The 13,372-nt window shown below is 40.8% G+C and overlaps 2 protein-coding genes across 8 annotated transcripts in view; both read right to left on the reverse strand.

The window, feature by feature from the left end:
- syne2b (spectrin repeat containing, nuclear envelope 2b) overlaps nucleotides 1-7,951 on the reverse strand; it is a 318,216-nt gene extending 310,265 nt beyond the window's left edge. For 3 of the 7 annotated variants that reach the window (XM_060925231.1, XM_060925228.1, XM_060925230.1), the window contains exon 1: nucleotides 7,924-7,951. The gene's annotated coding sequence lies outside the window, so the exon portion shown is untranslated. The remainder of the gene's footprint in view (nucleotides 1-7,923) is intronic. The other 4 variants (XM_060925229.1, XM_060925232.1, XM_060925227.1 and 1 more) reach the window with 2 other exon arrangements.
- Nucleotides 3,835-6,867, reverse strand: LOC132889077 (uncharacterized). Its single transcript, XM_060925236.1, has 3 exons — nucleotides 4,729-6,867; nucleotides 4,271-4,445; nucleotides 3,835-4,097 (listed from the first exon to the last, which is right to left on the reverse strand). Exons 1-3 carry the CDS (start codon nucleotides 5,012-5,014, stop codon nucleotides 3,941-3,943), a joined length of 618 nt encoding a protein of 205 aa, XP_060781219.1. The 5' UTR covers nucleotides 5,015-6,867; the 3' UTR covers nucleotides 3,835-3,940.
- Nucleotides 7,952-13,372: the final 5,421 nt, after the last annotated feature.

Below are 13,372 nucleotides of genomic sequence, written 5' to 3' on the forward strand. Positions count from 1 at the left end.
AGGAATAAAACACATCAGGGCGAGCTGGTATCAGAAAACAATGCACGACAGGGTGGTGTGACACAAAATGGCGCTCCTGTTGCCACCCTGAAGTAACAGCACAGCCTCAAGTGTATTATTCTTCTTATATAACGGAAAGATTATAATTTTTAATTTATTAATGATTAAACATGTTATTAATCCATTTGTTACATTTAAAGTTGTTGACCGTTCATGAGACAAGTTAATTCCTGTCATCACTAAAATTACAGCAGTGATAAACAGCCCTTCCCTCATCAGCCACTTTTTTCTCTCTCCCAACATACAGCTTATTACCGAGAATCCAGAAGCGCAAAGTCGTCCGATTTCGGAATTCAACAGAACTGCTGTTTCAACCGTAACACTGAGTGCATCTTTGGATAGAATCCTTAAAACTTTGATAACAGATGCTTCAAAATAATACTGAAACATCACACTCACACAGTTTTTGGCATTCTTTCATTGATGCAAGTCAGTTTTGTTCAAACATCGCAAGAACTCGCCGCAACTGATTAGCTAGCTAATGTCACATGACCCAAAGACATATGTCACTTTCACGAAGTAAGCATTAGACAGTTATGCAATTTAGCGTTTCAGCTTTTTAGGTAAAAGACTCATAGACAATGCTAGTATATTAGCAGGCCTGTAGTAGTCGAGTCTGATTCATGCCCTAATTTTATGGACTCCTGACTTGATTTGGACTCGAGCACTGATGACTCGGGCTCGTACGTTAACTGCATTCGGACTCAAATTGAAGACGAGGACTTGGATTTTTCTTTATTTTTTGTAACATGCCATAATAATTTGGCATAAGATATTTATATCTCCATTAGTTTTCATACTAATTTTGTGCAAAAGAATGCACATTCATCTGTTCATACGTCATGTTCAGGAACAAACTAATGTTAATGGTGCTAAAATGCCTGGAGAGAATGCCTCTAGGATTGTCTGCTTTGCTCATACAGACTTCTCATGCAGTGGGAAAAAAAAATGCACTGCTGTGTGTTCCATATATAGAAGAACTATCGAGGAGACCACGGGGACAAACTCGAACTTCAATCGTTATTTGGCAAGACTCCACCCAGAGAAGGAAGTGACATGCTATGTTCATTGCTCTGTTGATAGCGGGGTTTGCTGAGCGATGAACTAGCTAGTGTTAACCCTTTCTCATGTTATTTGCCCTACTGATAGTGCGCGGGGCTTGCTGAGCGATGAGCAAGCTTTTTATATGGAGCCTATTAACTAAAATGGGGCAGTCGAGCAGTAACGTTAGTCCAACATAGTAGCAGAGACGGTTTCATATAAAGGCAGCAACAGCCACCGTCAAATGGTGCAGTTGGAGTCTTGTTCTCGGACTCTCGACTCGGATCAGTAGTAGATTCGAGTTGAAATTTTCTTTAATGACTTGGACTTGAACACTGGGAACTCGAGACTAGACTCAGATTCAAGGTTTCGTGACTCGACTACAACACTGAGTATTCGTATCCTATGTGGTTCTCCCCCAAACTGATGGTCAAAAGTTGGAGAAACACAGCTGTCTAGAATGTTTTTGTCTACTGCAGCATTGCAATTCCTCTTCACTGGAACTCACAGGCCCAAACCTCCTCCAGCATGATGAAAGCCCTGTGCACAATGAAGACATAGTGTGTTCAGGTTGGAGTGGAAGAACTCGAGCATTCTGCACAGAGCCCTGACTGAAATCAACTCCAATGGAACACCTTTGGAATGAGGTGTAGGAAGGGTGTGATGGACAGGTGTCTACATACCTTTGGACATACTGTGTTTTTAAAGACAACCTGTCTTCACAATTCTGAAGAATCAGAATAAAAAGTACCGAGCATTCAAACAGAACACCAAAAATGATGACGTTTCTTCACTCGCCACTTTAGTTCCTACCTGCAATTTGTTCCCATTTACTGTTTGGAAGAAAAACTTCTCACCGTGGTTTCTTTTTACCAGGTCAGATTTGACCACTCATTAAACGAAGAAAAATAAAGCTCAGAAGAAAGTTGCGGACAATAAACATAGCTTGGACACTAAATGCCAATGAAGTAAGGACAAAGACGAGCACATGAGGTGTGAATCAAATATGAATAGGTTTTAATCAAAGGTGATGTGTATACATTGTATACAGGGCTGTAGGCTGGACTTTTTGATTTTGTCTACAACTGAAACGACTGACTCATCAGCATGAAAGTCAGAGATTCCTTCAACCTGCCTCTACAAGTCAGACCAAGCTGAACATCCTCAAGACCAATTTTGACACTCTGAAATTGTTCTCGACAGGATAGGAGAGGCATGAAGGTTTTTCACTCAACAGAGTTTGCTTTGTCATTTCATCTGTAAACTTGTGACAGATTGGTTGAGCAAGTAGATCAGTCAGGGCAGGGGGGTAGCATTTAGCAGCTCGAGCGAGCATTTAGACACCCTGCACAGAATGAAGGCCCAGCATGTCTGCAGAGTAGCACACCATCATTAACCCCTTCAATTCCAAGTAGATTTCACAAATCCAGATTCAAATAACACAGTGTTCAGATATTCAAAAAAAATCAAATTCAGCTTGTGAAATTCACTTCAGGAAGCATTATATTAACATTTCATCCAGATTTTTTTCCCTCCATCTCAATTTTAACTTTTAATTTTTGTAGATATTAAATAAAATATTATCAAACTCAGTTTTGTTCAACAGTCTACTGACAAAACTATATTTCATGACGCAAATCGTACATCATAGAAATTCAAGCCTGCTTTGCAATGAACTGATGTCTGGCCAATCAGTGCACATCTCCAGGCCTCACGAAATTTATTTTGAAAGTAGCTAAATTCTGACTGGAGAAAAAACAAGCTTCAAAGTTTGAACTGGTGAATAAGACCTCCGGTTGTTCTGTGGATAAACTGGTTTGTGTGCCAATTCAGATTTCTATATAACGAGTCACAGAGCAAAGCAAAAAGAAGAACCGGTGAAAAGGAGCTGTAAGAGACAGGCATGACCTTTCCTGGCTGTAGAAGAGGGTGGATATGGCGCTTATTGGACGCGTTGAGGAGTTCAAAGGCTCGTAGAAGGATTTTGCATCCTACGTGGAAAGGTTTGAACTCTGACTTTTGGAAAAAGAAATTGCAGGAGAGAGAGACAGAGAGAAAGAAAGAAAGAAAGAAGTCAGCATCTTCCTGACAGTCATTGCACCAAAACTGCCACAAAAACCAGCAGCTATGACTTACGCACAGTCAACTACAGCACTGCAGTCTCATTACCAGCCGAAGCCCTTGGTAATTGTGGACAGGACCGTTTTCAGAAGCACAATCAATAGGGAAGACAGTCAGTGGCAGGTTATATCGTCACATTGAGACAAGCATCAACACAATATGACTGAGGGGCACATTTAAGCAAAGCTCTGAGAGATCGCTGTCTGAGTGGACTGGCCGCTGAGGCAATCCTTGATTTGCAAGTGACTTCAAAGCAAAAATAGAAACCCGGATGTCGGCCACGTTGATGGAGATACAAATGCAGGGTCAAGCGACATTCCATACAAAACAGTCACACGTGCGCAACGCTCTGTTTTTCCACTGCTTTAAGCATTCTTTTAGCTCTGCCATATCTTTGTGCTGTATGTGGTTGTGGTCACAACAGTACTCGTGACTAGGGCTGGGTATTGATCAAAATTTTTCAATTCCGGTTCCGATACCTTCATTTCGATACCGGTTCCTGAATGGTACCTTTTTCGATTCCTAATTTATAATATTAATCCTGGAAAAAATGAAAATTTCATTACACATTCTGTTGCACATATTGGAGTATATTTATTCAAGTTATTTCCAGTGCAAAAAGAACACCAACACACTATCATATTCACACCATACACACACACACACATGCCAATGTAATCAACAGTTTTTCTTCAAGAAAATTAACATATCAGCCTTCTCAGAACCACTCATCCGCAGTTACAGCCACATCCCTGACGTCTTTCAATTCTGTCTTGACCCTTTCCTTCTCGGCTGCGTACCAGGCAGGTATGCATGTGTTTGCCAGCATGTCTCTGCTGGGGGGCTGATACCTGGGGTTAAGGGTTCTTATCTCCCTAATTGACAAACATTAGACAAAACATCAAAAATAACATAGTTATGTTCTCATTGCTTAAAAACACATCACTTAAAATACATCTAGGCTTAATTTAGATAAAGATAAAGGATTACAGGTAAATATACTGTAAATGAAGGATTTGTTCAACAATATCCGGTACAGCCAACTTACCTAAACCACGGAGTCTCCATTGTAGAAAAAGGCAGCAAACCTTTCACCACAAACTGTGTCACTGCCCTGTGGCACTCGGCTTGTTTTTCTTTGGTCATTTTGGCCTTTTCTGCTAGTGTGAATGGATTTACGGTAGCTGCCAGCCTTTTCCTCCTCACAGGGACCTGGGCAGAGGCTGTGAAGGTTTTATACATTAAGTTTTTGAGACTAAGGGGAGGTGAATATTTTTTTTAAACAACACTCATGCACGCGCGCATACACGTAGGCAGCCTACCCAATGATGGAGCACATTTTAAAAGCTAGCATATAGATAACTTTTCACTTGGCTAGTTACATAGCCATTAAACAAAGTTAGGCGCTAATATCTTACTGTACCGTTAGCTATACATAAACTTACAACAACCTAATTCTTACCGTGACAAACAAAGCAGTTCAACGGAATTCACGGAACAACTTACCAGATGAAATATCAGACACGACGCTGTGCTCGGTACTTTCAGATGAATCCGAGTCTGGTGGTAAAACATCCTGCAGAGAAGTCGGGGGTGGCGAAGGTGCATAAGTTGGTGTGTGAGAGAAGACGGTGCAACTCTCCGCTCTCAGATTTATTCCATGCACCGTCAAATGCTTTAGGAAATTTGAAGTGTTGCCTGACTTGCAGGTGATGCTCTTGTCGCATATATTGCACCGCGCAGTATTGTTATCGCTCTTGCTAAAATATAACCAAGCTTTCGACTTCGGCATTTTGTAGGCATTGACGACGCAACAAAGTAGTGCCCCCTACAACATGGGAAACATGCTTTTTCATGCACGCGAATGTTTCAGCCAATCACAGGTGGCATTATCGGGTCATAAGCACGCCAGCACGGATCAGAGCCCACTCCACTTTACACGTGATTAACCTCTGGGAACCGAAACGTGGAACCAAAAGGCGAGGCATGTTTCAATACCCAGAAGAACCGTAACATTTCAGTCGGTGCCATGAAGGAACCGAATTTCGGTGCCCAGCCCTACTCGTGACCGTGGCACGTTCCGATTTTTTAGAATTCCGCCCGTGATTGGTAAAGAGGGCGAGGAAACTCTGAGGTTTAGTACAGAGAGGAGACGAGCGCGGCTGAACAACATCGGCAGGGCTGATCTAACAGAGGCTAAAACCAAAACAGCTCGTGTTTGCAGTAATCATTTTATCTCAGGTGAGATTCAAAAGCGCTCTCAATAATATCATGGAGTAATTTTATTTCGTGTTGCTAGAATTTTGCTATAAAATGAGCGTTCTCTTGTCGTGGTTCACTCGGTCGTTGTTATAATTTTAACACGTGTATTACCATTTAACTTCTCGGAGCAACAGCAAAATTATACAAAAGAAACGATCCAGACTGGGCACCCACTCAGAAAACGGACTATGTTTTGTCCAAGGTCGGACTTGATTCTTCAGCAGCCAAATCAGATAGAACGCGATATCCGGGTACTTGATGGTCGGTAGAAGCATCTTATCTTCAGAAAAGTCTGACTTTTTAAAATAATATGGGTCAAAACCACACATATCTATCTTCCCTTCATATCGAATCTTCGCTCGACTGTTCAAATCGTGGTAATACTGAGAAAATTCAGCATTGTTTACAGACACGCTTTCAGCGGCTGCCATCCTAGTTGCTTTGTATATCCACCATCATGGCGGACGTAGCGTATTTTGATCACGTGGTTGCAAGTCATCTATACAGCGCAAACTGTTGATGGAAAAAGACCTGACATTTACACAAGTATGTGATCAATGGAAATGGTGTTGAAAAATTCTCAGGAAATCTTTGGAAAGAAGTCACAAAATGCAGCCTGTAAATTGTCTCTCAACATCAAAATGAGCAAATAAGGGGAAAAGACAGTTTAGATTTGAAAGTGAGAATTCAAATCTGGAAAACGAGAGGAAAATGTCGAATGGTCAGCAGCGTTACCACAGAGGACGAAGTCATTCACCCAACCTGAGAAACTCAAGGCTGTTACTCTGCCGTCTGCCAAATACACCATCACTCTTGGGTTCCCAGTGGTCCAGACCTGAAGGTATCCTGGGAGACTCAGGAGTACACCCAAGACACTGGACTTGTAATTTGTAAATCGAATAAGAATACAGGAAACATCTGTTAGGAATAATGAGGGTTGTTTTTTTTTTTTTTGATAAAATGGGTCTTTAATTTAAGGGAAAGTAGTTTGATAGACTGATATATCCAGACATGAAAGTGCAGTAGAAGACAAGTTGAGCATGTCAGAGAGAATTGTGCTGTTGCACAGTAAAAACGTTAACATTAAAACTCCAGTGTGTCTGGAGTGCTTGATTTAACTGCCTTTAACTGATAGAACAGTCATGATAGAGATGACAGGAACTTGTGCAATGAAATAAAAGGCACAGAGAGAACAGTGATGAACGTGCAAGACCGACATATTCACCTCTGCTAAATGAACATGGAGGGGAAAAAGGTCAAAAATATATTTATCCATGTTGGAAGCTGAACAAAAGAGGTGACCACATTAGCAGCTGTGGCATCTAGAACATCAAGCACAGTACACAATGATCTGGCGCGCGCACACAAAATGGTCCAGTCATATTTTGCCACATATTAGCAAAACTCATGAAAAAGTATTTATCTACCAATCTTAACGACAGAAATATGTACGAGAAGCGGACAAAGGCATCGCAATTTATTTCAGTTGCTGAATTTAAGTAAAGATTTTTTTTAAGTCACATTTTACTATTCCACGTATTTTTAAATTCGGAATCTCAAGCGACATCTGGATTTCCGTCAAGCTTCTTCGTGACAGTTTTTATTTAAAAAAAAAAGCTCCATACAAATAAATTTGAGTTGATTTTACAAAGTACTGACAGAAGAGTATTTTTTCCCCAAACGTACTGTGATATTAAATATGACACCAAGGAATAAATAGGAACAACTATGCAATAAATGTAATCATAATAATAATGATATATACTACAAAAAACAAGAGTTCATCTGGAGTGTTTGGTCTCCTTGAAACAATAAATCCAATGGTGATGTGTGTAGAAGCAGAAACTCCTGACACTTAGCAGAGGGCTACAAAAAGCCACGTGACCTCTGACCCTACAGAATGCCAGGAGAGCAAAGGCCCAAAATAGCAGCAGCAGCAGCAGCGAGAGAAGAAGAACGGGCAAATGGAAAGTCATAACATAACATAGCAAACGGTATCTGTTCTCCAGAAATTAATACTGCATATGATAAACACTGTGTGTGATGAGAGAAATTAAAAAAAGCACACATACAGTTGCTATTATCATTATTTATATTATCTGTATATTGTATGAAAGGTGCAAGATGAGTAGGTTTATCACCATCATACTACGTAAGATATACAGTACAATCTAGTGGATATATATAATATTATGAGTTCATTATTATTGTTATGATGATTATATTCATTTTAGTCCCTGGTGTCAGGTGATTCAATGTCACAGTGAATGTAATTCAGCATGAAATGGTTAAAAAGTCCAAATCCGAACCAGTGTGCATTACCACTGCCTTTACACCTTACAGAAAACAACAAATAGCTTCCTGACACATTAATCCCTTTAAACTTCGCTCAGTAAAAATGTGTCGTTTCGTTTCATTTCTATAAATATACTCACATACCGAAAAAAGTCCGAGTAAAGTTCACAAAGTTTCCAATAAACATGAAACTGCAAGTGCTGATACACAACTGAATAAGCGCAGTTTGGTGCGCGTGACCCCCCCCCACTCCACTCCACACAACCAACCACGCGAGCGCGCGCCCGCTCACAGCCACTGATTCACCCCAGAAAGAATCGATTCGTCATTGACCGACTCTTTTCTCAGAGTCGATTCAGCAACGAATCATCCTAAGGCGCTTTGGGGAAAGAAAATGCCATTTTGATTCCGATAAATTATTTAAATTATGGTTGTGACACATCATCAGGTTACTTTAAATTGAGATTTAAAGCATCACGGCACTCAAAGTCCCTCAAAATGTCTTCATATATGTTTTAATAATGACGAGACTTATTGAATCATGATACTGAGAACATTTCTCTAAAATTATCGTCTCGTCTTCTTCCGCTTTATCCGGGACCGGGTCGCGGAGGCAGCAGTCTAAGCAGGGAAGCCCAAACTTCCCTTTCCCCAGACACCTCGGCCAGCTATTATAGTGTCATAAAACAAAGTCTCACCCACTTGATATAGGCTTTAGCTATCATAAGTTATATTATTATTCTTATGTTGTCTGTAATTTACCAAAGGCAATGTGGCTTAATTAATGAACAATTCACTCAATTAAGGGTTGTTTTACAATCAGGGTACAAAGTTTGTGTCACAGGCGTACAAAATTCAAACTGATTCTTGTACCGGTTTTTAAGTGAAGGACAAGTTAAAGAACAGATTTCAGGTAATTTTTTGACATATGCGTATGGTAGTTTTGTGTAATTATAAGATGGGAGAAACAAATGAAGTGATTCTCGGAGAGGACTTTTTTTTTTTTTAACAATTCAGAATCCGGGCGGCACGGTGGTGTAGTGGTTAGCGCTGTCGCCTCACAGCAAGAAGGTCCGGGTTCGAGCCCCGTGGCCGGCGAGGGCCTTTCTGTGCGGAGTTTGCATGTTCTCCCCGTGTCCGCGTGGGTTTCCTCCGGGTGCTCTGGTTTCCCCCACAGTCCAAAGACATGCAGGTTAGGTTAACTGGTGACTCTAAATTGAGCGTAGGTGTGAATGTGAGTGTGAATGGTTGTCTATGTGTCAGCCCTGTGATGACCTGGAGACTTGTCCAGGGTGTACCCCGCCTTTCGCCCGTAGTCAGCTGGGATAGGCTCCAGCTCGCCTGCGACCCTGTAGAACAGGATAAAGCGGCTAGACATAATGAGATGAACAATTCAGAATCCACTACTTCCATAGTGCTTTTAAATATAAGGCTGTAAGCTTTGTGTTAGTTGTCTCTAATATTTATGTCCCAATATCCTGACCACATTTTAGGATGAAAATAATCATTTTAGATATGATATTTTATATTGAAAAATTAGCTGTCTCGGAGAGGACATTTTTTTGACACAATTACATACTAATTTGATCAAAATAGTCTGAAAACTTACTGGCATTCAACATTAAAACTTAACTATGTTTCCAATGACATGGAACCAAATATGTGTTTTATGGTATAAAGAATGATGTAAGTGCATCCGTTTTGGAGCTACCTGTGGTCAAAAAAGCACTTTTTCTAAATGACACGAGTAATTTTTGCTAAATATGACATATTGCCATACATTCACCAAAAATAACTATCACCAAATTTCTTTTTTGCATGGTAAATAGAGCTATCACAGGGCTACAATAAACAACCGAGTTTATTTAGTCAAGCCTTTTGATATTGAAGATAATAAGTGTGAAATGTGATTTTTAGCTTGCGTACCCTGATTGTAAAACAACCCTTAAACTGAACTGTCAGTAAGTTTGTTTGTTTTCGCTTTCCACACAAACACTCAATATTTCTTTATTCAAAATTATATCTCTATATTATTACTACAAAACAAAACTCTGTATTTTTCTACAAATAAGTCAATTTCACCACTCAGCGCCTCGAGCGCGGTATCTATGCTAAGCTAACTTTTCCAAACGAACCCGAAACCGTTAAAATATCTTTTAAAAGCTCTTACTTACATATAATACCCGGGCACAATCGACAACCAGATGTTAATTATGAAGCTCCAGCTGTTTACGAGGTTCAACATGTTGTATTTTGTGTGTAAAATCGTTAATTTGTGTGTTTTGTTCAAAATTCTGCTGATTCCTTCACACCGACGAATAGTCAGGCGCGGGCGCGCGCGAAAAGAGCAAGTAGTGCCCGCGAGAGGCCTCGAGAGGGCGTCGTGTGCGCGCCTGGACAGCCCGCTGCAAAAGTTTACACACCCCTCGGTTTTTGAATGGAAAACACGGATTAAATAAAAAAGTTAAAAAAAAAAGACGTATTCTGCAACAAAACGCAAGTGTCTTATCGAGGATAAAATCAAAGGGCGGGATGTTTAATATTCATACTGAGATCACATTCTTCATAAAATGAGACACAAAGGAAAATCTGTGAACACAGTGTCTTGGTGATGAAAAAGAGAAAGAAATTGTCCTAAAAGTGTTTCTACTCTAATTATAATAATAACTTCGAGTTTAAAGAGTAATTAAGTCATTTTAATATGGAATATTTGGGGTTAATGTAAATACATATGGTTGAAACTAATCAAATCTCCTGCAGTTTGATTCATTAAACAGGTTTGATTCAAAGAATCGAATCGGTAAAGTGAATCATTCGTCACTTCCGCTTTTAGGGGGTTAACGTCAAGGGGAATGAAACTCACAACACTCGAGTCTCTAAATATAACCTCAAACCTTCTAAACATGCTAGCTTTGAAAAAAAAAAAAAGAGGCTCCCCCCCCCCAAAAGTCGATCATAATAATAAGAGATGAATGCTTTTGAATCTTAATTATTACACACATTCACAATAATTAAAAAATGTGAAGATAATATGCAAATTATTTTCTGAAACATCTCTTAATTGTCCTGTACACTCAGCTTTTTGTTTGCTTTTCTATTATCCATGGTACAAATCATCATCTTTTGGCTGCTCCCGATGAAGGGTCGCCACAGCGGATCTTTTGTCTCCATTGCTCCCTGTCTTCCGCATCCTTCTCTACCACTTTCATGTCCTCTCTCACAACATCCATGTATCTCCTCTTTGGCCTTCCTCGTTTTCGTTTGCCTGGCAGCTCCATCCTCAACATTCTCCTTCCAACATGCTCTGCATCTCTTCTCAGGATGTGCCCGTACCATCTCTAGCCACTTTATCCTGTTCTACAGGGTCGCAGACAAGCTGGAGCCTATCCCAGCTGACTATGGGCCAGGTCATCACAGGGCTGACACATAGACACATTCACACCTACAGTCAATTTAGAATCACCAGTTAACCTAACCTGCATGTCTTTGGACTGTGGGGGAAACCGGAGCACCCGGAGGAAACCCACACGGACACGGGGAGAACGTGCAAACTCCGCACAGGAAGGCCCTCGCCGGCCACGGGGCTCAAACCCGGACCTTCTTGCTGTGAGGCGACAGCACTAACCCCTACACCATCGTGCCACCCCCAGTCTCATCTCTTTTAGCTTAATTCCCAAGCTCTCCATGTGTGCTGTCCCTCTGATGTGCTCGTTCCTTATCCTGTCCAACCTCGTCACTCCCATCACAAACCTTAACATCCTCAACTCCGCCACCTCCAACTTTGCCTCCTGTCTCCAATCCATACATCACGGCTGGTCTCACTACTGTCTTATACATCTTACCTTTCACTTTTGCTGGGACTTTCAGATCACAAATGACTCCCGAAAGCCTTCTCCAACTGCTCCACCCTGCCTGCTCTCTCTTTCTCACCTCACTATCGCAGCCCCCATTTTCCTGTACAGTTGACCCCAGGTACTTGAATTCACCAACTTTCTTTACGTCTACTCCTTGCATCTTCACTACACTCTCATCCCCATTCTCACTGATGCACATGTATTCTGTTTTGCTACTGCTCACCTTCATTCCTCTTCGTTCCAGTGCATACCTCCATTTCTCCAAACCCAGCTCAACCTCCTTTCACCACATATCACAATATCATCTGCAAACATCATGTTCCATGGTGACTCTTGCCTCACTTTGTCCGTCAAGCTATCCATCACTATGGAAAACAAGAAAGGACTCAAAGCAAATCCTTGATGGAGTCCCACCTTCACTTTGAACCAAGAAGATGATTTGTGCTTGGGGTGGGGGAGATAATTTGAGGGGTTTGTTTGTTTGTTTTTAACTAATACAGTCTTTATTTCTTACACTGGCTTTCCATTTCACATTTTCATCTAAGTGTGCACAGAGAGTGGTGTCCATGCTCAGTTTTGCACTCAGTGTAAATGAGTGTAATGACTGGAGAGATGTAGTGATGTACAGTTAGGTCCATAAATATTTGGACAGAGGCAACATTTTTCTAATTTTGGTTCTGTACATTACCACAATGAATTGTGAACAAAACAATTTAGATGCAGTTGAAGTTCAGACTTTCAGCTTTAATTCAATGTGTTGAACAAAATGATTGCATAAAAATGTGAGGAACTAAAGCATTTTTTAAACACAATCCCTTCATTTCAGGGGCTCAAAAGTAATTGGACAAATTAAATAATTGTAAATAAAATGTTCATTTCTAATACTTGGTTGAAAACCCTTTGTTGGCAATGACTGCCTGAAGTCTTGAACTCATGGACATCACCAGACGCTGTGTTTTCCTCCTTTTTAATGCTCTGCCAGGCCTTTACTGCAGCGGTTTTCAGTTATTGTTTGTTTGTGGGCCTTTCTGTCTGAAGTTTAGTCTTTAACAAGTGAAATGCTGCTCAATTGGGTTGAGATCAGGTGACTGACTTGGCCATTCAAGAATATTCCACTTCTTTGCTTTAATAAACTCCTGGGCTGCTTTGGCTTTATGTTTTAGGTCATTGTCCATCTGTATTATGAAACGCCAACCAATCAGTTTGGCTGCATTTGGCTGGATTTGAGCACACAGTATGTCTCTGAATACCTCAGAATTCATCCGGCTGCTTCTGTCCTGTGTCACATCATCAATAAACACTAGTGACCCAGTGCCACTGGCAGCCATGCATGCCCAAGCCATCACACTGCCTCCGCCGTGTTTTACAGATGATGTGGTATGCTTTGGATCATGAGCTGTACCACGCCTTCGCCATACTTTTTTCTTTCCATCATTCTGGTAGAGGTTGATCTTGGTTTCATCTGTCCAAAGAATGTTCTTCCAGAACTGTGCTGGCTTTTTTAGATGTTTTTTAGCAAAGTCCAATCTAGCCTTTTTATTCTTGAGGCTTATGAGTGGCTTGCACCGTGCAGTGAACCCTCTGTATTTATTTTCATGCAGTCTTCTCTTTATGGTAGATTTGGATATTGATACGCCTACCTCCTGGAGAGTGTTGTTCACTTGGTTGGCTGTTGTGAAAGGGTTTCTCTTCACCATGGAAATTATTCTGCACCATGGAAATTATTCACCCACTGTTGT

This window comes from Neoarius graeffei, chromosome 7, assembly GCF_027579695.1.
Source record: "Neoarius graeffei isolate fNeoGra1 chromosome 7, fNeoGra1.pri, whole genome shotgun sequence".
In the NCBI taxonomy this organism is placed as follows: Eukaryota; Metazoa; Chordata; class Actinopteri; order Siluriformes; family Ariidae; genus Neoarius; species Neoarius graeffei.